Source organism: Heliangelus exortis, chromosome 9 (assembly GCF_036169615.1).
Source record: "Heliangelus exortis chromosome 9, bHelExo1.hap1, whole genome shotgun sequence".
NCBI classification, from domain to species: domain Eukaryota; kingdom Metazoa; phylum Chordata; class Aves; order Apodiformes; family Trochilidae; genus Heliangelus; species Heliangelus exortis.
In genome coordinates, this window is record NC_092430.1 from 1,075,331 (window position 1) to 1,101,285 (window position 25,955).

A 25,955-nucleotide genomic window follows, 5' to 3' on the forward strand; every position below is an offset into this window, starting at 1 on the left:
TTGCCTTTCCTGGAACGCGAAGGGACTCAGAGAGTCTGCTGGAGAGAGAAAAACAATTCCAGGTCCTGTTCCCAGCCTGATTCTCGGACGATCACATGCGCTACCAGAAGGGGCAAATGTTCAACAGGCCGGGAGGGCCCGAGTCTCAGGTCCCAGGCTCATCTGGGGCAGTTGTAGAGAAAGCAAAATAAACACGGAGAGGTCATCCCTGGGGCGCTCTGGGACACTCTTGGCTACAGGCTGGGAACATATTCCCGTCCCTCCTCCCCTCCCTAATTGCTGGAGAGAGCCAACTCACTATTAAATCAAGCCAGAAAACACTGCAAAACAAATCTGTCCAAGCACAGAGAAGTAACTCCCTCCAGCCTCTCTCCCTCTGTGTAATGTCTCCTTTTGCCTTATACAGTATTAAAAATAATATTTCTCATGTTGGGCTGAGAAAAATAACCAGAGTTTTGAATTTCAGCACACTGGTGCCAGGCTGCTCAGTGGTCTGGCCATACTGGTGAGACTGGTCTGGCCATGCAGGCTGAGCAGGGCAGGCACAGGCTGGGGGACACAGAAGTCCCCATGTGTCCTTCCCTGAGAAAGGCTGAGAGGATTCCTGTCTCTTCTGCAGAAGACTTGAAACTGAGTTGAAACTCACTTTTATACTTCCAGCCAACCCCCCCAGTTTCTCATTCCAGTCCTCCCATTTTTTAACTTTAATTTGCCTCCTTGCTCCTTGCCACTCCTGTCATTCTGCAGGGTGCAGCACCTCTCACATTTCCCTGCTGGCTCTACTTGCTCTATTTGGCAGAGGGCATGAAGAAATGCCTCCTAAAAAGAGTATTTAATTTCTTTCTAACTTCTTTCATGAAGAACTGTTACCAGCTTTCACTTGGCTAGCAGTACTGGATGGTGTACAGGGAGAGAGAAGGTGGATAAATGGGGTGGTCTGCCTTTCACCATGAGGAGCTGCACTTTTCTATCTTTATCAGTTGCCAAAACTACTGATAGTGGCTACTGAGGCTGACCAGTTCTTCCTACTGGCAATCATCCTCAAAACCAGGATCCCAAGGAGCCAGCAGCTGATTTCCTCCCTGTGATGTCAGTAACCTTTTTTTTTTTTTTTTTTCTTGAGAAAACAACAATCCAATAATGGCCTGAGTTAGAAAGACCTCGTTCAAATAAACTTCCAACTACAAATTTTTATCTTCACACAGCAGAGACAGAAAACAGGGTCTTGTTTCTCCTGGGGCAGTTCTCCAGCCACACCTGCAGACCCTGGGGAAGCACCAGCCAGACCATCTCCCACTGACAAAACACAAGATGGCAGAACCACAACTTGGCTCTTTTCCCTTTCCTAACTCATAATAATCTCTCAACAATTCTGACATTTTAACAGGAGTTTACAAAGAGATGTTTTCCTGTGCCTCCCTTCTCTTTGTACCTTTCAGAGCCAAGGATTCCTGCTGCAATCAGAAGGGCTGCCTGCACATTGATAGACAAAACCATTCAGGATCAGGAGTTTTAAGACAATGCCAAAAACCATGAGGCTTGTGAAAAAATGGCAAAACCTAGCAGTGCTGTTGCCTTAGTTACCAACAGAAGGTGGGGGTAGTGACAGGAGACAACAGACATCAACTTTCTAGGAAAGCTGTGATTTCCTTTTCCTGTTCATGGGTTCTCTCCTCTGCCATACATACCCAGCTCCTACAGGGAATGGCCACAAGTCCAAAGGCCATACAGTATCTCAGTGTACAGAAAAACAGCTGCTAGAGAGGCAAAGAGCAGGCAAGTCCCTGGGATCTGCCTCGGGGCAGCTGGTGCTGTCCCCAGCCTCGGGACACAGCCCCAGGTTCTCAGGGCTGCCCTGAGTGCACCCCAGTGAATGCCAGTTTCCTTCTGACCTATTGCTATATTAAACTTCCCTTAGAAAATGAGACAGACAACTGATGGAGCAGGAGTAGACACTCCACTATTAATTACTAAAACTGCAGGAGGTTAATTAGGTTTACTGAATAATTATTCAAATCATTGCAAATGAACTAAACCCTAAAGCCAAGGCTGTGTGCTTGTTTACCTGCCTGGAGATTTCTCAGTATCTGATGACACTGAAACCGATCTCATTTGCATCAGAGATTTAAATGTTTCTCCAGTGGTGTATGCACAGCCCCAGCTCCTGGAATGAGGTCTGACTCCCTGCAGTCTGCAGGCTACAGACAGCAGTCAATTGCACTGGAAATCCAACTGAGCCAGGGAAAAGATCAGTGTAAGCAAAGTGACTATGTTGGCATAAGAGGGGAAAAACTGACCAGGAATCTATTTAGGCTATAAATAAGGATACTTTCAGCGATTCATGTTATTACAATTTATTGAAGGATTACTTCCCCCAGCTGCCAGATCACATGTTAAAGTCAAGTGTTCTCCTTTACACTTTAATTTAAAGTGCTGGGCAGGCACACTGACATCCAAGAAGCTCACGTCTGTGACCTTGGAGAGGCTGCTAGCTGGGCTCCAGTAAACAGTCTCAGTTTGAATTTCCAAAATTTCTCTGGAGACATCCTTACAAAGTTACCAATCATTAAAGCCACGAGATTCTGGAAAGTACAGAAGTCTAACAATCTTTAAGACAAAGCTCAAGGCATTTATGGAAAGAAGTTTAGGAACCTGGTGCTTGTGACCTCTTTGGTACTGTTCAAATAGACTGGGGAAATCCCCAAAGGCAAATAATTCAGGTGTGTGGTGTGTTTCTTCTACACATGCTGTAACTTACTGATTTTGTACCAAACAGTACAGAAATACTGCATGGTAAGAAGATGTCTACAAGCAGCCACTTAAGAAAATCCTACCTAGTATTAAATCACCTTAAAGTGGATTAATAAAAAAGATCAACTCGCAATGCAGATGACCTCTTCAACTTAACTAATTTCAGTTCAACTAAAACATTTTCTAGACAAACATCCATTTTAGGGAACAATTTTAAGGCCATCAATAAGATTATTTTATTCACCTTTCTTCAGTCATTTCCTCAAAGCAGTGCTTTGCTTGCTTGGTCCATATCATACAGATTTCATACACCCATAAGCTGGCTGTGATCACCAATTCACTTCCTCCTTCTTTATGTTACAAAACTTCCAGTTTCCTCTAAATATATCCAGGGAATGTGTACGTAAGGAGAAGTTACAGAATCTTACTCAATCCAAGTCTGTCCTGGCAATTAACTTCTGAACTGACAGGGGGCAGCAGGCAGATGAAGTTCTGTTGAGCTGCAGCTACTCAAAGTCACCTAGAGCTGAGTATCAAACTACCTTGCTTTACACTATTTACACACTTATCTTTACTCCTTGGCATGAAAGTAATAAAGCTTAAAAGAATCTTGCATGGATAAAAATAAACTGTAAGTTATCAGCACGTTTTCTAACAGGCACTGGCACCAAGGTTTGTCCCAGGGTACAAGCAGCCTGAGGGGTCAGACTGTATGTTCAAGGGCTTTAGGAGAAAGCCCCTGATGTAGGACACAGACATTGCTCTCACCCTTACCCACACCATGGAATACCCCTGTTATACCCTGCAACTGAAATATTTATACAGATGTAGCCCCTGTGAGAAAAATAAAAGCAGCCATTATAAAACAACCCTTAGCTGCTACTTGCTTTTTTAATTTATTTATTTAAGAGTATTGAGAAGAAATGCAGGTGCTGGGGTTTTTTTCCTGGCAAACAAAGCAATTATTCAGGAATTTAATGCTCCTGTAGGTCAAAACAGGGGAAGAACAGAATGGTAAAAGTAAATACTCAATAATGCAGCTTATTCAACTGCAACAACTTTAAAGATGTTTTTGTACAAGAATCATGCCTTGGCAGCAAGGCCTCCAAGATATCCCTGCTCAATCCCATCTCTAGATGGGAATTTGTTACCCCCTCTCAGTTGTGCAGGCTCAGCTGTTTGCAGGATACACAATAAAGCCCATCACTGGGATAATCTCAGTTCAAATGAAAACATCACCACTTCCCTCTGGAGGGTTATTTTTTAACCTGCAACCCCAGCAGCAGTTGTATCAGCAAACAGGAGAGAGCAGATGCTGCAATACGAAGAGAGGAGCAAGCACTTGGGGCATGAGGAGAGAAAAAGATAAGCAGTAACTTCTCAAGCACATTTCACTGCCAAAACCCATCTCACACAACCAGACACCAGTCTCCTCCTGGCTCACACAGTGGAATTCCTCAGATGAGTGTGAAAAGCTACATCCAGCACTTTCTGTTCATTGCTTTAAGCAAACAAAGTGTAGAAAGACTGCACACAAGGAAAATAATTCACAGAGCAAAACGAAGGGCCATTTTCTAATGCTTTTTTATAAAGTCCAATGTATTTCTGGATGAAAAGTAACAAATTCTAAAAATACTATCTTTAGAAACACAAAAGCTCTTTTCTCATGTACAAGGAATGGCACTGCAATTTACATTTTCCAGACTGATGTTTATATTTCAAGGTATTTTGGTTTCTTTAAAGATCAGAAATATGTTGCACTCATCTGCTACAGGTAGGTGGAAAACCCCAAAGGCTCTCACAAGGTATCATTTTCTTGCTCCTGAGTGTAGCAGCAGGCTCTGCAGCATCTCCTGACCTTCCCAGGGGTTTGGGGGCAGGTTCCCAACACCAGCTGTGGTTTGGTGCAGCTCTGTTGCTAAGAAGATCTGTGTGAGGCAGGACTGGGACTGAGATGCAGCCTTTGTGCTTGGTCCCCACGCCCTGCACTGCCATCCCCTGCTCCTGGTGTGTTTTCACTCTCCTTGAGCTGCCCACCCAGCTCTGGTACTTCCTGACAGAATCAGCTGCTGGGCTGCCCAACAGACACTGATCAAAGGTGACTTCCCATCAGACAGAGATTTTATAAAAATCCAGTGTTTTGCAGACGTCAGACAGAACCTGTAAGGCAGCTGCACAGCTGGCTCACTACACCTGATGAAGAACAGCATTTCACTGACTGACAGCAGCTTCCTCAGGCACCTTCCAGTCTTTGCTTCAAGGAATCTGACAACCCTGCAAGAATACAATGTGAATGAAAGAAACAGCTGTTGTGTTCACAGCACCTTTAGTTAAGGACCCTCACTGCTGCAGGCAACATTGTCAACAGACCTGTGGTTACCCCCTTTGCTTTGCACCTTCCATTCTTCATTTTCCAGAAAGGCATCTGCCAAAGGTGGGGCAAAAACCATCTTGATTCAACACCTTCTCCAAAAGACACTGCTCTCCCACATTGAAACAGAGTTCAGGACTTCATCCAGGGTGGCATTTGCTGTATTCCCAGCTATGATGTGATGAAAGATCTGTGGCCTTCTGGCACCAAGGACACAGAGAAATCAACCCATGTCTTCTGTGATGGTTGATCACTGCTTCTCCAGAAGCAGAGTGCTTTCCATCAGGCTTGCATGCTAACGAGGTGAGGACAACTCCTCAGCTGTGGCCAGACTTTGTGGTGGCTCAGGATGGTGATGGAGCAGGTGACCCTGGGCAAAGATGCTTCCTTCTGACAATGGATTTCAGAGATTCTGAAATCTCTCTGTATCGAAGCCCGTACAGAAAAGGGAACAAAACTTTAGGCAGAATCATCAGGACATTGCAGACTGTCAGGGAGACCCAGATTCCTGTCCTCAGTCTGATGACAAAATTAACGCACAAGAATGATTCTATGAAAAGGGTCAAGAGTGGTAAGAAGTAAAAAAACAACACAGTGTTGTGCATTATGAATGTTACACTGGCTCTGGAGCAGAAGCTCTCCCATATGCCTGACTGTTTGGTTTTGAAATACAGAATAGCATAGCAACAAAATATTAGAGACAGGCAGAGAAAAATAACTGTGGTAGAAAGCCAGAAACAGAGCTTGAGAGCATCAGTTCCATTCAGAGTTAATATCAGGATTACTGGAACCGAGCATGTTTCCAGGACACAGGGCACAAAGCTGTGAGTGCTGGATAGCACCAAGAAGAAAATCCCAGGGAAAGCCCCAGAACACATCCATAGCATTAAAATAATTTTTTTAGTTCGTGAAGGAGGTAAAATAACAAGATAACGCAAAGGACACAAAATAGCTATGTATGTGTCCAGGACTATTGCAGCAGCTGTGAACAACCCTCCACAGTAAGCCACTGTCAGCAAAAATAATAGGAAGACACAAGCTTCCTTTGGGAGATGTACCTGAGCCTCAAAGAGAGCAGCTGACAGGGTGTAGGACAGAAGGTAGATCAAATCAGAGAGCAGAGCATTTCCCAGCAGCATGTACCTCGTTTCCTGACGGATGCTAAACCTAGAGAAGATCACAAACAGGATAGTAGGGATGATGAGGACACCTGTCACAAGGCTGACAACTGGAGGGATTAAAAACATCTTCATGTGTGAGCCTGGTGGGTTAAGAGCCCATTCCTCCAGGAAATAGTACAAAGAAGCATCATCCAAATTTGAGGAAGTGTTGAACTCTGCCTTCCTGTGGTGGTATGCACTTGCATTTGCTCTCTTTGCTGGAGTACAGGCAGAGAAGTCCATTTCCTTAGGAATCCAAGATGACTCTATGACTTGGAGAAAGCAAGATCTTCTATACTGGGTACTTAGAAAGGCAAATGCAGCAGAGGAAGCCCGTGGGGGGAAGGTAATTGCTGCAGCCAGTTCTCCCAGCTCCTCCCAAAGACAAAGTTGAAACTCTGAAGTTAATGCTGTGGCACCACAAGATGTTTTTCCTTCCAGTGAAGATTTTCGTTCCTTTCTGCAAAATCTAACGCTCAGAAAAGAGAATGATTCTTCACATGCTTTAAAGCAAGTCTAATTCTCTCAGCTACCTCTTTGATCAGGAATGAAAATGTTGATCATTTTCAGTAATTTGAGTTTTCTCTCATCACACTATCACTCCAACAGGGCAGATGAAATATTACCTTGATTGAACAGATCTGTAATGGCACAGAACAACATTCCATGGGTACTGATGTAGCAGAGTCATAAAAGCTATGGGGTGATGTTTTATGTCACTTTGTACCCAACAACAGTCAGTTTGAAGTGATCAATAAAAATGGCTCTCAATCCTGTTGTAAAATTGTATGGCAATGGCTGCAGTGAATGACATCTTATTTATAGATGATAAATATGTTTGCTTCAGAGAGTCTATTCAGACTATTTACAGATTATAAGCTTCCCCCTGGCTGAATACTGGCTAATAATGCTTCAGTTTTAATCAAAAAGGTTGTGTTGATGCAGTTGGTCACCATCTTGTGTGCTGCAAAGCATTATTTTATTTCATGCCCTACACCTCCTCCCGTTGCTTTCACCTGTGTACAGGACACAGGGCACTGCTGCTGTGACATCGTGTGACTTTGGGGTTTACACAGGGCATAAGAAGCAAAGACAAGAGATCTGCAGAATATGCAGCTCAGCAGCTCCCTGCTCCAGTAGCTGTTGTCAGCAGTGGTGCAAGGGCAAAAATCTCCAACGCTGGAGATTTTTAATGATGAACAAAGGATTACTCTTAGTACGTGAAAAAGATGGTGTGCGCAAGCCAAATGTCTAATAAAATAGTTAAAATTTAGTAACTGATGAAATCTGCTGGCTGCTCAGCTGTTTTGAAGTTACATTATTCACTTAGGTGTCAAAAAAAAAAAAAATGTCTAAGTTCAGACAACCCTCCCATGTTCATCAACTTGGTCAAATTTCAACTTCTGTTTCAGTGTGATCTTCCTTCTCTCTAGTAAGGAGGATTCTGCCACTGAGACTCCAAGAGCAGAAGGAACACAGCTCCATGGTGCTCCTGTATTCAGTATTTCCCCAGCACTGCCAGCACACAGCAGTACTGCAGGTTCCATCTGTGGGAGACTGTGCAGAGTCTCACTTCATGCTGGCTCAGGACATGCCAAGTAACAGAGCAGGCAGCTTATGAAATCTTGTGTGCATTTCACTTCCTTCCACACTGGTTGCTGGCAGCCATGGAGCTGTGTGCTCAGACAGTTTGACAGCCTGCACCATGTGGAGCAAAGGAATAGGAAGAAAAATCAGTGATAATTTTAGGTACAGCATTTCAGTTATTATGATGCCTGGGTAGGCAAAACAGAAGGTAATTATTTTTGCTCACACAATCCTGCACCCACTGGAAATACATTTGGCTTCAGGATCATGCCCTGCATCCATCAATCAGTCACAACACAGCTCAGACCTGAAGCAGACAATAGCACTCAAAACCCCAAATTGTTGAATTATACTGTTAATGCAAAATGGAATGAAGCAATGAAAACTCACAGCTATCATTTCAGAGCTCATGGCATTCCAGGAATGTCCTCTTAATGGGCCAACTCTCTCATTTCCATATAAAATCACAATTGTATTTTCCACCAGCTGGTTCCTGCACACTTCTGGCTGATAGAAAAATAAATGTACATGCAATATACATCTACAGCAGTGCCTAATGCAGGAAAGTATTTCCCAGAGTGATGTTACACAGCACTGTAGTTGTGCAAGTACCTACCTCAAGGGTTTGCTTTTGTATGCAGAGTTGTTCAATTAACAAACAGATCTTATTTTTTTCAGTTTAATTATTTTTCTCCTCATGCCTAAAAGTAACATTCTTATAGCAGAGCTATTCTCTTGTCCTGGATAAAAGAGGTAATTATCATGAGCTTTAAGGCTCAGCTACACCTGGGTGGGTAACAAACACTGACATCCTGACTTCTGAAAAGCACAAAGCAAAAGTGGTAACTTGAGCAACTTTCAACTAAACCACCTTTTAAAAATCCACTTCTGCAGGCATGAAAGTATAAATGCAAATAATTTAAAAACTGAAGAGGTTGTTATCTTGCCACACTGTTACACATCCAGAGCGGGTGGCTCTGGAAAACATGTGATTGCTGTCTCCTTGAATTTCCTTGATTTTAGGAGACATTTCCCCATCTGGACCATTTGCAAGGCACCAGCAGCTCTGCAGACCACTGCTGAGGATGCTGAACCTAGGCAGCTCCTTGCTGTTGCATCTCAGTGTTCAATATTTTGTGGTGCCAACCTGAACGATTCTCCAGCAATTTCCTTAAATCGAGTTTTAATGGTTTAGTTATTGATTTTTTTTTTAATGCTCTCTGGTAATTTTATTTAAGGTGGATGCACTTTTTACATATCTTACTGATTCAGACCTACAGTATTTGCAGCTCTTACTCTGGCTCAATACAGTCTGTATTGATTTTCAAACTGAATCACACACTGTAAATTACTCCTTTCTGCTTCAATCATCACCCCACTGAAAGCTTAGCTATCTGTTGAGTTTGGAAGATTGGAGAAAGCCTCCATTCAGCCATACTGAACACTGCAAATCCAGCAAGAACTGTAGTGCCTGATATGCTGTTATTGACTACAAACAGGTGTTGTCAGATGGAACAGAAAATGTCAGAGATGCTACCATCTTACAGCAGCTGGTATGAGCTTAACTGTGCACACACACGGGGCAGCTTTCTGTTTCACAAAGAATTTAGTCCAAACAAATCCAGCAAGCCAACCAGCACACTGCTGCCATGACAGGGAAGCCCATCAAAATAATGCCAAGATTTCCCCAGCCCTTCATCCCAAAGGATTCTATTAGGATGAGATACCCAGAGAAAGTGTGGACTGAACTGCATGTTTAGCTCTGAGGTTCCCTGAGTGCCATCACATCACTGTCTCACCAGGACATGGAGTCTCTGAGGTGCCTGCCTGCTCCAGCATCACTCACATCACTCACTGCCTGGCCTGGGAGAGCACTGCAGAAAGGCAACCCCTGAGTCCACCACAGCTCCTCCAGCAGAACTGGTTTGGATGAGGCAGCTGGGACCAACAAATCAGCATTTTCACTGCTCTGATTTTTCATGCTGGTCTTTCCAGCCATGTTCAGTAACAGAAAGAAAAGCTGAGGAACCATAATGTGCTACTGCAGTTTCTTCAGCTTCCTTCCAAGAATGACCCCTTTCTGGAGGGGTCCAGAAAGGCACCTCCTGTGCTGGTGAAGCCTTCTCAGCCATAGGTAGCTCAGTGCCCATGAGCAGACCAGCTCCTCACAGCAGGGCAGAGAACCAGATCTAATTATTTCCTGCCTATATCCATATTCTCACTCCAGGGAAATAAGCCTCTGTTAGTGAAAAAATCAGAACAGTTTAACTGTACTGTATTTCTGTCTGAGCTTTCTGTTTTTCTTCTTCTTTAAATAGAAAGTCAATTAAAAGACAAATTTTTTCTAAACGTTTAAGATTCCTTCTAAACTTTTCTGCAAGCCTCCTGAGGATGTGCAGGGGAGAGGTAAAGCTTGGCTGTCACAGTTTTACTGTCCTGGTCTCCATACCTCAGCTACCTGTCTCCCTTGGCTCCAAAATTTGTTCAGCACCTTGCTTGTTATTTGCTATAGATAAGAGACACTGCACCTCTAACTGTACAAAGCTCACAAGTCAGGTGTGGTACTCACTGAAGTTAAGGAAATAAAGAAACAGATGTGAAAAACTAAGATCAGATTACAATTATTTTAAAGGTCAAACGAAACCTGAAACAAAGGAAAAAAGGATTGCAAAGTGCTGGTTTGAAGACACTTTGATGAGTCGTCCAAACAAAAGAAGACAGAAAGAACCTGGGGACAGCTCAGCATTAAATCCCTGAATCACTGTTCTTAATTCCAAGCAGCATCAGGCCATGGTAGTCACAAAACCACAGTAAATTTTGTAGCAAATCTGTCTTGTAGGTTCAACACTGAGAATTAAACTGGATGTCAGAAGAACAGAATTTTGAAATATTTCAACAAAAGGTTAGAGAATTAACACAACCTTAAAAAAAGTAGTGTCTGTATGTCCCAGGCATCACCTACTTTCTTGCAGGTCACTGTTTGGCCATTGTTGCTGCAAGGTGCAGCTGGCAGAAATCATTTTAATTTCCTGAGTGTGGCTAGGCAAAGCAAGATGTGTTCTCCTCCTCTTCCACAGTGACTCTTTTGTGCTGAAAGGACCTACCTGATTCATTTACCAACATGTTTCCATGTGACAAGCTGCAGATGCAGCCAGGGATTCATGGGATACCAAGAGAGGCCATCCTACACTGGGTGTTAGACTTTATGATCTCTCCTGCTGTCACACCCCCTGGGTGGGTGCAGCACTCTCACCTCTCACAAAGTCACCACAGCTCCCCAGAGGTGGGGGACAACAAAACATCACAGCCCAGGGAGTGGGCACAGGGAGGTCCCAACCCAGGGAGATTGGGACTGGACCCCCTTGCTTTCTAAACTCCCTCAGAGAGGAGCCTGGGTGCAGCTGGGCACAATCCTCCTCCTCCTCTAATTAACCTCTTTTAACGACCCATTCGGTGAGACTGAGTTCAGGAACTCTCTGTGTGGTACTCAGGAGTAAGGTTCTTACCCAGGGGGGTTGTGTAAAAACACAGCTTTTAAGTAAAGTGAGTAAGATTGTAAAGCATGTGGGATTACAACTGGCAGAGTTATAAAGGATGGTAGTTTCTAAGCAATGGGTTACAATTTAGCAAAACTTAAGGAATTGGTCAAAAGAACAGTTACAACTAAGAAAGCTTCACAAAGCAAGGGGAGTAAAACTTCAAGTTAGAAACTGTGTTACCCTCCTGTGCCCAGATAAGGTCAGAAACAGAAACACAGGGAGGGAGCTGAAGATAAAGAAGAGACAGGGGAGATCTCACCAGCTTGGATCCAGTGATGATCTGGGTAGGAAGTTCAGGTCCTTGGATGCTGGGCTCACATCCAGCATTTCCAATCTGCCTCTTTGATGCCCCCTGACCCCACCATTTCAGGGGGGTTTTGGCATATCTTGCACAGCCAGGTGTTCCCTTGGGCCCCTCCAGGTGGGAGGACACAGCAATAACCCTGATTTCTGTGCCTCTGCCCTCCCGTGGCTTTCCCTGGGGCACACACCAGGTGTCCCTCTGCCTCTGCAGGGTGCAGCTCTCCTGCCCCTGTCCCTCATGGGATAAGGACAGTGTCCTGCCTGCCAGGGTGGCATCAGACAGAGCTCCCCTTGCCAGGGCCCTGGTTATCAGGGGGTCACCGAAATGAGGGTCTCTCCTGGGGAGAAGAGTCCAGAGGGCTCCTGGATGAGGCCAGCACAGTGTCCACTTTGTCAGGGAGGCTGTTCTGAGACAATCCTCCCATTCTTTGGGGGATTCTACACCTGCCCACCTACTTTTCATAAAAATGCATTTGTCAAACAGGAGATACAGCTTCCTGCATAAGGCCTATTTTTAAAGTATCAGCCTTCTTTCCTAAAGCAGTTTAATTAGTAAGGAGGAACCTTTCTAAAATTTTAAACACTATTCAAATTTGACACTAGCAGGAGTTACCTGCAGGAGGCCTTTAGGTAAAGAACACTCACATATCACTCTTATCTGAGGATTTACCAGCTACCAGAAGAGAATAAACCCATACTCACTGTCACAGAGTCACGAGCAGAACTGGAAATACCCGTTTGAATTCATGACTCCTTGATTTCTCCTTTAAGTCAGGGAGAAAGCTCTTCCTCCTGAGAGGTTGTTTCTCAAATGGGGGAACTATATACATCCATGGACCTCCTAAGAGCATCCTCTCATCTCAGGCTGTCTTTCTGGTTGCAGCTGGCACTGAAACTTTTCTTTGTCCTATCTTACCAGCAACAAGCTCCAACATTGCCTGGGAAGGACTGCTGGAGGCAGGCAAAAGCAGAAGTTGTCTGGCTTTGTCTCTGTTCTAACAAGATTTGTCTCAGGCACTACAGTAGAGGTTTAGCATGATTTGATGAGAAGGGAGACAAATGGCTGGAGGTGGAAAGTGCAAGATAAAATGAAATACCAAAAGAGAGATGGAAGGGAAAATGGGTATAAAAGCCAGGCTGGCATATACAGGCAGACAGACCAGGGCTTTACTGGTGATGGAGTCTCACTTCCTGACAGCTGCCCAGCTCCCTCCTGCTCTGCACAACCTGGGAGCAAAGACAAGATAGAACCAAGATGGAAGGAGACATACTACGAAGTGGATTAAAAGCAGGGAAAAGGCAAGAAAAAAGGAGCATGAGAGAAAAGACATCATCCTGAGAGATGCTGCCTTTTGATGACAGGCTGCATGAACAGGTACAATCCTAGCCCAAGGGCCAGCACCATCCTGTGTAGGAAGGAGTCTGACTGCCAACATTCAGGTGCTCACTCCCAGCTCCCAGCACTGCACTTGGAACAGCAGTGGTTCCCAGGTGGCAAATACACTGAAGCAACATGGATTCTCTGAAATACCTCAGCCCACAGGGAGAAGCTGACCTTATCTCACACCCGTGAAGCAAGTGCCAGGCACAGCTACCATATGGCAGAGAGATGAACTGCCAGCACGTGCTGAATGAGAGTCACAATCTCCTATTAACCAGGCAGGGGATGTGCTGTGGGTTGCACACAAGCTCTGCTGTCCCTTCCTAGCAGCTCCCTTGTTACTTTTTCCAGCACAGGTGCTTAAAAATTAGATGTTCTCCACATGAGGCTTCACACTGCCTTGTCCTTGACACAGGGGCATTGTACTGTTCCCACTCATTTCCATAGCAATACCCTGTCCTCTCACAGGGGAGATTCAGACTTCACAGCAGAAAAGCAATGTTAAGGAGGGAGGATGAACACAAATTTGGAACATAAATGCTCTCAATTTGTAAAGAAAGTATTTTTTTTCTAGGCGAGATTACCAGTGTTTGAGTATGTAAGCTCACAGTCTCACTCTCCTGGTGACCTCTGAAGCCCTGATATGCCCCAAACTTACCAAACTTATGCCCTAAACTCACCACACTGGAATAGTTACAGCTCATGACAGAGACTGAGGTAAGGAGAGTACCTTGCTGAAGGCAGCCAGCAAGCCAAGATCTTCACTAAACACTGCCAATTTTATTTCTAGTTTAATTACTTGTTCTGTTCTGCTTCAGTCCAAGTTCCATCTCATTAAAGGACGTGCATGAAGAGTGCCAGAGAAAGTATGTCCTCTTGTTTGCTTTGCTATTGTGCTCAGCTGCACCCAGAGCCAACAAAAGTCCTGTAAACAAAGGTAAAATCGTACCTGATGAAGAACTGAGGCCAGGCATATTTTCAGACCTTCTCTGCCTGGCAGCTTTCCAGCCACTCTTTCCCAAGCCTGTAGCATTCCATGGGATTGCTGTGCCTGAAGTGCAGGACCTGACACTTGGCCTTGTTGAACCTCAGACAAGTGTCTTTAGCCCATCAATCAAGCCAGTGCAGGTCCTGCTGTAGAGCTGTCCTACCTTCAGGTAAATCAACACTCCTGCCCGACTCAGAACCATCTGCAGACTTCCTGAGGGTGCACTCAATGCCCTCATTCAGACCATTGATGAAGATACTAAACAAGACAGGTCCCAAACCTGAGCCCTGGGGAACAGCCCCTGTGACAGCTGCCAACTGCATTTAACTCTGTTCACCACAACTCTCTGGGCTTGGCCAGCCAGCCAGCTTTTAACCCACTGAATACACCTCTCTATGCATGAGGAACTGACAGGAAGAAAAGTGAAATGAATTAGCAACCTGTTTTACTGAGCCATTTTAACAAACTCTGAGTTAAACCAGTTCAGAACTGCTGTTGCAGCCAGGTCTCTGCTCACTCACCCCCTACCTGAGGGACAGGGAGAAGTAAATCCACCCAAAGGCCCCTTAGACAAGACAGGGAGATTTGCACTCCTTAATTACAGTAGTTGGGCAAAACCAGACAGATTAAACTTGGGGGAAAAAAATCTATCAGGAAAAAGAGAACACAGAACCAAATCTTAACACCTCCCCCTCCCCCTCCCCTCTCCCGGCCCCGGGTCTCTTCTCTGCCGCCTCCCCTCAGGGCACAGGGGACACAGGGGGTTCAGGCTCAGTTCCCCCCCCGGGGTTTCAGGCCCTTTTTCTCCTCAGGGGAGGACTCCTCACCTTCTTCCCCGGGGAGAGTCCTTCAGGAAGCCCTGGGACATGAGTGCCTCCCACAGGGGCAGTCCCTGAGGAGCTGCACACAGAGCCATGGCTGCTGAGGCAATCTCTGCCCGGGCACCTCTTCCCCCTCCTTGCTCAGCCAAGGCTGAATGCCTTGCCAAGACTTAGCTGCTCTGATTTCTCATTTCTTGGGATCTCTCTCTAGCATTGCTCTCACCTCCTCCTCTCCTTAGCCATGGGCCCTTTTTCCAACTTTGGTTTTCCTTTCTTGAATACATTACTCGCAGAGGCACCTCCAGCTCAGCAGGGCTGGAACTGGATCCAGAACCTTCTCACAGGAGCCCCTGAGGCTCTCCCTGTTCCAAAACCCCTGCCCCGACCCAAGACATCAGCTCTGGAACCCTCCTGCCCCCTGAAGGCCCTGAGCCATGCTCTGAGCCCCTATTCCTGGACACACCACCTCCTCCTGATGTCATGGTGGTCACCCCAACACCAGCTGCCCGCTAACTCCTGCAAAAGCAGCTCTCAACTACTAAATAATTTACTATTTTTGTTTTCAGTTAATACAGCAGCCTTAGGAAGAAGCAGCCTGAGCTCTTTGTTCAGGAACAAGGCATCTACCCTGACAGAGCCAACCAGAGGTCAGGCAGCACCTACTCTGCTGAAGAGTTGGAAGAAACCTCCTCCTGCCCTCATGCACCACATTTATTTCTCTGAGGACACCTCTTATTCTGGACATTTTTCTCCATTTTCATCTGCTCTGGAATTTCCTTCTGCCTCCAGACAATCCCTTTCCTATTCTCAGGGGAGTATCACACCTGCCCTGAGGTTTTTCTTGCTTGGGGGTGAGATTTTGAGAGGTTGGAGGGATGTGTGGATGGAAGGGCTCCTCTGTATGATCCTGCCTAAGAGCTGCTGAGCCCAGGCCTCCTGCACCTCCACACTGTCCCAGTGAACACAGCAACAAACACAATAAACCCATGTCCCAGGCTTCCAAATCAGTGCAGGAATGAAGTCCAAGTGAAGGGGATGTGCAGTGGCAGAGAGATTATGGCTAATTCAGTGTGTTCTGGGCCAAACAGAGCACAGGAGACACTGCCATCTGATCTACTTGTATTTCTGCACTAGGATCTTTTTTTGGGGGGACTGGATATTAGGTTATGTCTATTGTCAGCAGTACAGAAAAGCCACTAATGCCTCATGCAATTATCCCCCTCCAGGCCTAAGCAGACAGGTTCTTGTTTTCAGATCCCTACAGGACTGTTCCCCAGCACCTCCAGGACTCACTCGGCATGTGGAGGTGAACTTTGAACAAATCTTCCTGGTAACATTAACCAGGGTGTGCCAGCCTGGCTTAAACTGGGAACACTTGGGTTCAGGATCACTTTTGGCTGGGCCTGGGCTTGGTTCTGTTACAGTATGAGCATAATTACATTTGTTATGACAAGTCATGACTGTGTACAGGCACCAACCTTCCCAGACTCCAATCACACATTTACAAAAGGGTTAACCTAAAAGCTAGCCTTTTCCTTCACAAAATTGTCTTATCTGCAGTCCACTCGCCCACATCTCTTCTCAGCCTCTGGTTCCAGCACTGACATTGTCCAGATTGGTCCTTTGTCCTCTCAAGACCTCTGCACTCCCCAGACTAATCCTCAGTAAGCAATCACGTCTCCATCTGTGCTTTTACTATTTCCCTTGGCACCATGATATGACTTCTCTGTTGTAATTAACTTGAGCTGGATGCCTTGTCAAGACTTAGCTGCTCTGATTTCTCATTATGTTATCATAATACCATTTAGCAACACCACCCTTCTCAGCAAGGAAAGCTGATTCCAGGCCCCTGAAGGCAGCACAGTGAAACAAAGAGCACTCACCAGGGCCCATAGCAATATTCATTCACATTCTTGTTAACCTGCTGCACTTCCTTCCCAGTCAATGTACCAGTTCTTGCCTACCCACTAAAGCACACTTCCTAATATTTTTTTATTTCTTTTTAGTGATCAAGATCAATTATTTTCAATTTTTTAGCCCCTCTGTGCATTGCTTGATGAACATCCCCTACATGTACCTTATAGTTTTAATTGACTTATTACCAGCATCTGTTGTTAGTACCTGGCACCAATCTTTGCTTTTTTCACAGAATCACAGAACTCCTTACTTCAAATTTTCTTGAGTAGCAGTTTAGGACCCAAAGCCCACAGGTCATTTCACAAAATGAGAAGGAAGACTTCTGCTTTTATTTAAAGCACAGACATTTCCAAACCTGATTAGCAGCAGTGATTGAGAGGAGAGGAGCAGCACCCAGCTCTGCAGGGGGCTCTATGAGCTGCACTGAGGCAGGACACAGAATTCTTCCACCTCATCCTTTTATTCCAGTCCTCAACCCTTTCCTGTCCCCAGCCTAAAATACAGTCTCAACACCACCTTACCTTTGTTCTCAGTCTCTTCCTCAGGCCTGTATCCTTCTCCTAAAATGTCTGGTGGTTCCTGCAGGTGCCACAAGTTGTCATTTGTGCAGAAAGCATCAAGTTAGCACCAGGGGCCTGTATCACAGAAACTCCTGGTCAACTCCTTGGTGAAACTCCCTTTGAAAGCACCTGCACATTGGCAGAATTAGACACAGTTTCTGCTACACATCCAGCAGGCTCCTTTGTGAAGCTCTGGAGTGTCTGTGCACCACCAGTGGCACGGGAGTTGTGCTCTGGGAAGAGTGTTGTGTGAAAGGAGCTGAGTGCAGGAAGATGAGACTTCTGTCAGGCATCCTGCAATTTAACATTGGGCAGCACCAGCAAAACATAAGAACCACAGGAAGGTGCAATTTGGACAAAGAGCAGTGAACAAACACCAGGAAGTATTCCCTGCCATACGCCAAGGAAGAAGCCTCCAAAAAGGGCCTCAGATGGGCTTGTCCTGGGCAGAATAATCAGCTGGGACCTCACTCAATATTCCTCAACCAAAGTCAAATCTGAGGTTGATTAATTCAAGTCTTTAAATTTTAATAGTGTAATCTCAGTTCACATCCTCTGAAAGTTTAGTTCTGTGATTTTTTTTTCCTTTAGGAAACCTTGTCAGATGTGAAAAAACCTAAGCAGAGCAGGTGCAACGTGACAAGTGAGCAGGCTGTCATATCACTGCTTTTTCTGAGCATGCAACCTTGCTACCTTGAGACCCAGGTCTGAATATGTCAGATGTGGATAAAAAGAACTTTTAACAGCCACTTATATAGTTCCCACATACAAGAAGGCAGGATTTTAGGCATACAGATTCTGAGTACAGCTTGGCAGTAAAATACTGTAGGAAAAAAAAAAGCTTTTTTCATGTAGGTATTGGGTTACAGAAATAGGGCTGCCAAGTTGCAGGACTGGAGGAGGACTGAGTTTGGCCCGCAGACCATGAACAGAAAGTTTGTTGACAAAGCTCAAAGTGACATTCAAAGCCAAGGAACTGTTGCCATGTTTACAGGGAAACATTTCCAATGTTGGATGGGGAGGGCCATCTAGTGGAAAGTCTTTCTTTGCAACCACAGCCCCAACACAGGCTGAACAAAGGCATCTTTGCCTCTCAGCACCTCAGAAATGGATTTTCCAAGCTTTTCTTTTCAGGTGGAAGGAAAAAACCAAACCAACCAAAAAAAAAAAAAAAAAAAAAAAAAAAAAAAAACCCATAAAACAAACAAATCCTCACCTCGGAACAACAACAAAACCCAGTTTCCATTTTCATTCTCATTCATACAAGTTCCAAAAAGTCTCAGTGCCCCAGTGAGGCAGCAGCATACTGAGAGATCATGTAGAAAGGCATCAGTATTTATGTGAGACCACATTGGGTCTGGGATTTGACTGAATTCATCAGCTAGCTGTGCTGGCTGATAGACATATTATCCACAGAAATAGTGTTCCAACTGAGATTTTCCAGTAAGTGACTGTGACAATTCAAAAAATGCTGCAGTGACTTCAGAGAGGTTCCGCAGAACACTCAGCTCCCCACCCCAGACAGTGAGGAGGGTGGGAAGTGAGTTTTACAGTAGTTGTTGACCTCTAAGTCCCACTGCTAATCTGGAGAAGAGCTAGGATTATGAAAAGCAAGGAAAAATCTCCCATATTTAGGTTTCTACCATTATTTCATATTTTATTTACTACTAGTGGATTAAAGCTTATAAACAGCTGCTGCTTGACAGAGTTTTTCCCCCCACTGATTTACATAAAGGTAAAGAGTTCAAGCACTGCAACAAAGCCTGCTTTTCTGGGTAATCTGTTGTTAATTAACTGCTTTTGGTATCTTAGGTGTTTACCTGCCTGCTATTTTCATTTCTAGTTGAAGCAGAGCTGCTTTTCCAGCCTTTTTTCCTCAGTGGAGGTACTTAGATGGCCCCTCCTGCTAGCCTGCCACTTAGTTTGATAAAACCTTTTTAAAAGGCAGTATTTCCTGAGACCTCTTTATCCCAAGATAAACCTGGCTAATATGTGTATAAATTATTCAAAGGCAGGGACAAGTAGGTGGGTATAAATAACAAGATTTCATAACTTCTGGTTAGCTTAATGCTAAAAAGAGGTTACCACATTGCAATAAATTTTCCTGTTAAAAAGGCTTTAAGAGTGTGAAACCACTTACTTCATTCCATGAAAGCTGACTTTGGATATTTATTTGTTATTATGAAGCAAATTAAAACACAGTTATGTTAAATATAATAAATAAGAATATGCAGTGCCTGTGAGTGTAAACTGAAACAATCAGCATCTCTCTTATAAGCACAATAATTAATAAAGTAAGATTATTTTAACCAGCAAAAGGAAAAGGCCCAAAGAATTAGTGGGAACAATAAATCCACACAATTTCCTGAACGTTTTTTTCTGTCTAGAAAATACTTCAGATGCTTACTAAACAAGAGCTGTTCTTCCTGGCTCCTCCTGACTCCACCTTCCTTCTTTTCTTGCACAAGTGCACTGCCCAGAAACTGGGAAAAAGACAAAGGAGCCCCCTGAGCTGTGGATTTGTGCAGCCTGCAGCCCAGGGAGGCCCCAGCCTGAGATGCAGCAGCTGTGCTCCCCTTCCCCTGCCTCCTCCCCAGCTCACCCCCAGTCCAGCTGCCACCAGCTGGGTGCTAAAGGCAGGGTCAGGATGCCTTTTGGCTTCAGCACTGAACCAAACCTCCCTCTCCTCCCAGAAAGGGCTGATGATTGTCACAGTCACAGCACCTCCACCAAGGGCCTTTGTCCTCTTACAGAGGGCCCAAGAGGAGAACTCTGAATTCAAACACACGTTGTTGATCTGCTCATCTCACCCTTGAAAGCTGAAGGGATGAGAGAGCACATTCAGAACCAGAAATCTGTCAGATGTTTCAGGTGAAACAGCAGCACACTTCAGGTAGCTCAGGCAAGAAAATTCACAACTTCAAACACCTGCTAGATGTTAAAAAAAGATCTCTATAGGCCAGGGAAAATAATATTATCAGGCAATGTAGGAGCCCTGCTCAGCACAGCCCAGGGGCATGGTGCCAGGCACTGGGCACACACACACTGTCCTGGGAAAGCCTGCCCACTCTTCTCCTCACCTCCCCTCTGAGGCATCTGGGGGAAGAGGACCACAGCAGTTTGGAGAGAGCCTCATCCCTGACTCATGTCTCTGCATATTACCCAGGCTCTCCCACTACCTAGGTATTGCAGCACCTGGTTATTTTGGGTAACTTCTAATTAGTGGGACAATGCTTCCCAAGCTGGTGCAGACTTAACCTGGGTTTGATCTACGCTGACATTAGGGAAAACATCTGTAACATCAAGGAGCCAAAGGCAGAGGAATCTGCCTCCTCCATTTCCAACCAGCTGTACCTGCACTCCTGTGACTGATCTGTGGGCTGCCAGACACCCCCCACACACACAATATGAGGGGATCCACCAGCATTTCTTGTGCAGAAAAATTTAAGGTAAAGCAACAAATGAGGAAATCGAGGTCCCCATCCCCCTGTCATTCTCATACCATTTCTGTGACAACACCTGTACCTACATGTGAATACAGACTTCATTCTTGACTGGGCAACTCATTAATGAGCTGAGGAAGAATTTAACTAATTCATGGCTGGCTTCTGTCTATTTTGGGATACCATTCTGAATTAGCTCTAAATGGCTCAGGCTCTGAAACACTGCCAAGCTCCAAATGCTGGCATGGCCACACACCCCATGTGGCTGTGAGCAGCACACACCCCACGCCATACCCCTTCCTCCACCTTCCACTCAGACTCAGCAAACTCAGTTTCCTGATGCCTTCCCTCCCCCCACCCCCCCCCCAGAGTGCAATCTCAACATATCATTGTCTTTGAAAGACCATAAGGTGTCTTATTTTCAGTAAGAGTTGTACTCCCTGCAAGGTGTTTCAAACCAGGTGCCAAGGAACAGAGGTATGAAAAAAACACCCTGGTGCTTTCGAGTAGGACTGGTCCAGGGAGGTGGGAGTAGTGCTTCTGCCAGGCAAGAAATTGCCATCTCTGCATTAAAGCTCAAGGATAATTTCTGAATCATTTCTCCCAAATCAAAAAGTGTCCTGCCTCAAGGGCTTACCACTTCCCTCAACAGACAACAACAAAGAACAGAACATCATCCACCTTACCACAGCACAGCAGCACTTCCACAGCCCCAGTTGAGCTCAGCTCCCAGCTCTTCCCTTAAACACACTGTTCCCCTGTCTCCCAGCTACCAAACACCCTGGCACTTGGCTACTGGTTGGAAAATGGCTACTTCACATTTGTAAGAGAACTATGTACTGGTTTAATATGCCTGAGTACTGCCCAGGCATGTCAGCTGGCTTTGAAATGTTAATAACCCCTCTGTGGAAAGTCAAACCACTGGCAGAGATTCTTGTGTCAGGCAAACTCTGAAGGGATGAAGCCCAACAAGCAGTGCTCCACAAATCACCTCTCTCCAAGCAGCCTGCCATCCACAAGACCATACAACACTGTATTCTAAAAATAAGTGTAACTGAAAACTAAATTATGCGTGGTGCTGTCAATACTCATGATACATTAATGGAGCACTTTGTCAGCAGATGAGTTCTTTCAGTTTTACTGATTTACTGTAACTATAACTACATTGTAACTAAAAATATTGTAATGGTTTATTTCACTTCCTACCACAGACATCACCTAATGACTTCAAGGAACGTGGTCAGAGGGTTCACTTCCCAGCTGGGCTGGCAGTAAGCTTCTGGAGTTATCCACCACCACCCAGCACACAGGAGGTGGGAAAACAAGAAACAACCACCACTGAACATTTCCAAGTCTGCTAGCAAACTGCATTTAAACATTAAATATTTTACTATCTTTTAAGATATACAAATTGCTGTTCTAAACCAAGATTTAGCTGTCACATTATGAGCAGCAACATAAATCCAACACACAGACCTGTTTCTGTGTTTGAGTAAACCAACCACAACCATTTCTAACTGCAATTGCTATGAGCTCCACTGCTGATGATTTCAAAGGCTAAGTTTTCCATCCATCTTACAAATGTTACATTTTTTTCCTGGTTTTAAATACCAACTGGAAGATTTTATGTACAGCATGCTGCTACTTGTTGCAGTTAGCAGACTGGTTGTAGTGCCTTTTCCCCAAGGCCTCACCAGCTATCATCAGCCAAGAGGTTTTTACCCTCAGAACAGGATTGAATTTGGTTCCTGGCCCCCATACCACCCATGAGGATTCCTTAGCAAGTTCCTGTGACAAGCGTAGTATCTACTGTGTGACCATGTCAGCATCTCTGTGCAACACACATTTTGTTTCACTGAGATACAAAGTGAAAGCATACAAATAATAGAAGGCAGAAGCAGGAACAGAAGACTCCAAGTATCCCCCTTGGCTCTGCAGCAGATGTCAACATACTGTGCTTTTGCACTCACCTTCACCAACTTCATCTAATCACTCACTCCTCTCTTATCTAGGTCCTTTGGGGTTTAGCCCACCTTTGATCCCAGCTCTAGCATCTAAAAGAGTATCCTTATTACTGCCACTGAAATCAGTTCTTCCTCCCTGATAGTCTCAGTTATTTGAAGCTGTGTATCTATGGCTACTTCCATCTCTATCTCTTTTTTTAATTTCCTGACTGAGCCTTTACTAAGCACTAAGCTTAGTAAAGCACTGAGCCTTTACTTCAGGGCACTTAAATGGATGTACTCAGGCAGAGAACAGTACAAAATTAAGCAGGGATATCAAGTCAGGCAAACCAGTCATTAAAAATTTCCTATAACCTTCCCTGAAGCCACCACACCAGCATCTTCAGCAGAAGCTGAGAACATTTTGCTTATAGGTTATACTGGAGTAGCTGTGCATTTCATCACCCCCCACTGCTTTATGCTGAAAGATTATTTTGCCTTTCAGATAGGGAGTGTCTGTTCCTGATGGTAGCAGTTCCATGCACTGGGGATATTCTTGCCCCATCTAGCCAGATGTCTACATTACAGAGGCATAACTGGAATGGAAAAGCTGCTGAGTACATGCCTTGGATATCTGTACTTAAACATTTATGTAGTCAGGTCCCTGTGATGTCTTGTCTCTCCCAGATGTTGTCTCTCTTTTCTAGAGCCTTGGAGACCTTCATGATTTGGTGAGACAATAGTTCCTCATAGCATCTAATGCAGCTCACTTTTCCCACTTTGATTTTACCAGCAAACATTAGTACCTGGAAGCTTGGTCTTTAAAGCAGAAAATTTAAGGGCAACCACTGTTTTAACATGAGCCGGTAGAAAAATGTCCTGACCTTTTTTTTTTTTTTCTCCTCAAAATCCATTTTTGTTTTCCTTTGAGGCAACAAGCACTTTACAGCCAGTCAATCACCCCTATATTCCAGAACAGCAACTCTGAGAATGTGGTCAGTGCCATCCTGGAGGCACTGAATATCCCTCCTGGCCTCTGGAGCATCACTGCTGGTGCTGAGCAGGCGGATGGCAGGTAAGGCAGTCAGGTTTCTGTGCAGCCCTTCCTGCTCCACTTCACCCCCTTGGCAGCAAACCTGGCAACAAGAGGGAAGCTGACACCCAGGAAAGACAGGCAGATGATGCTGAGATGGAATCCAGTTGCAGAAGTATGTGGATAAAAATCCCGATTCCTTTGCTAAGTATTGGTGTTATTTATTGCAATTCACAATTCTCAAGTTTGCAGCAGATGCCAGGAAACTGAGAATAGCAATTAACTTAATGTAAGCCCTGGGAAGCAGCCAGATATCTAGCAAAGGTTGTTCCCTCCAACCTAGGGCAGTCTCCTGCTAGCAGCCCAGAGAGAGAAAACTCCATATCCCATTACTAATTCTCTATGACCTGCAAAACCAAGAAATACTGGTAAAAATCCATGAATATTTAAGCTTAAGATGCTGTTAGCAGAAAGTTCAGCTGGATTGGGGATGTTAGAGTCTTCATTAGTTTGCAGGTAGGAAATAGGCAGGGTCAAAGTCATTCTGTAATTCCCTAGAAACAAATAGAGATATCTCAGCAAACACTTTTGTTCCAAGCCTCAGTGATGAAGAATCTGTTAGATTTTCCCATGACATAAAAAAACCCAAAAAAGCACAACAGTATAATTTGCTTTTGGTAAGCTGCTCATGCTAATGGTTGTCTTCAATTACTTGATGTAAATATTTGTTCCCCAAATTAGAGAGATGTAGTCTTCCAAGTTCCAGCAGCCTGGGCTTGCTTCATCTAAAAACTTTGTGTTTCCCTGCTATGCCTCTTGGGGATTTTCCCCCTCCTTTCCCCATCTTCCTCACTGGATAACCAGGATCCCTGCTGCCCTACTCTTGCCACATCAGGGACTGTCCCTTCCTTAGTGCCTCCTCTCTCAAGGGCCCTCTTCCTGCTCCTTACATCAAGGGCTCTGTGCTTCTGCTAAACAGATGGCAGCTGTTCCACATGCCCCTCATTTACAGTTTTCTGATTTCCCATTTATGTCTACAGAACAACGTGAGACATACTGAATTAATCAGAAAGGATTATTAAATTCTCTAAGAAACAACCTTTTGAACAGCCACAGTGAAATACCCTGTAATGAAGTAAGAGCAGAAAGAGGTAGTCCAGGAAACTACAAGCTGGGAACTGTATAGGAAGAGAAAAAGCTCTGTTGCTATGCATAAAGGCTCCTGGAGTTTAGCTGCTGTTCAACAGACTGAGCTTTTACCTGTGCATGCAGTGAGACTGGGATTCAGGCCAATGCAAGCCATGGGTAGTTATGGATAGTGATGGCTATGGATGTCCAGTGGACTTAGGCCACTTCCCTTAATGAGGGGAATAAAAGGCCCTAGAGATGAAATGTTTTTCCATATGGACATGCTAAATAACATCCTAAAATCTGGAGTTGTCTCATTGCAGGAGCTGCTTTACCTGACTCACCATGAACACATCTGGGAACCTCTCCTCTAACTCTTCCAGCAAAGGCACCACAGGTTGCAGTTTCTAGAAACAGAAATATAAGAGCTTTCCCAGTTCCTCAGGAGCAGAAACAGACTGTCCTGAGACAGCAGGTACAGGAACTCTCTGGAACACTGCTGGAACTAACAGCTTCTCCCTAGCCAGATTCTCTTCTCTAAATCTTAAGAGGATGGCTTGTGTTATTGTAATTGTGTTATTGGGGCTGGACACAAAGTAGGTTTTAACTGCAACTTGAATTGCTGTTTTCTGTTTCTTTCTCCAAATGGTATATTTAAGTTTATATTTTCTGATGCACCTTTACTGCTAATGCTGGCACTCCAGAGTTCAGAAACTCAGCTCAGAAATTGTCTCTAAATAATTTTCAAGTCAAAAGTCAAACCCCCTGGTTTTGCTCAGTTTGGTCAGATAATACCAACAGCAGCCATACACCTTGCATCAGCCCAAGAAGTGACCTCTGACTGACTCTTCTGTCTGCCAGTATTTCTAACAAGCCTTGCTGTTACTTGGAACAAAGAAAGACTTCAGAAGGACTTCCTTCCAAAACTGAGCACACCAAGTGCACTCCTAAAGTGACATCACTGCAGAGCAAGAAGCCCCTGAAAACTTGGGGGCTTCATATGCCCATGAAGAAAAAAGGCCTTGTCCTG

General features: G+C 44.7%; 2 protein-coding genes across 2 annotated transcripts in view; one reads left to right on the forward strand and one right to left on the reverse strand.

Moving 5' to 3' along the window:
- RNF168 (ring finger protein 168) overlaps positions 1-25,955 on the forward strand; it is a 439,984-nt gene that overhangs the window by 5,816 nt on the left and 408,213 nt on the right. The gene's annotated exons all lie outside the window — the stretch shown is intronic.
- GPR148 (G protein-coupled receptor 148) lies at positions 5,172-6,816 on the reverse strand. The gene has a single exon (XM_071751518.1). The coding sequence runs from the start codon at positions 6,523-6,525 to the stop codon at positions 5,467-5,469; it is 1,059 nt and encodes a 352-aa protein (XP_071607619.1). The 5' UTR covers positions 6,526-6,816; the 3' UTR covers positions 5,172-5,466.

Excerpts from the sequence above, each read along its gene's own strand:
- GPR148 (XM_071751518.1), bottom strand. The coding sequence starts at position 6,525 with ATGGACTTCTCTGCCTGTACTCCAGCAAAGAGAGCAAATGCAAGTGCA.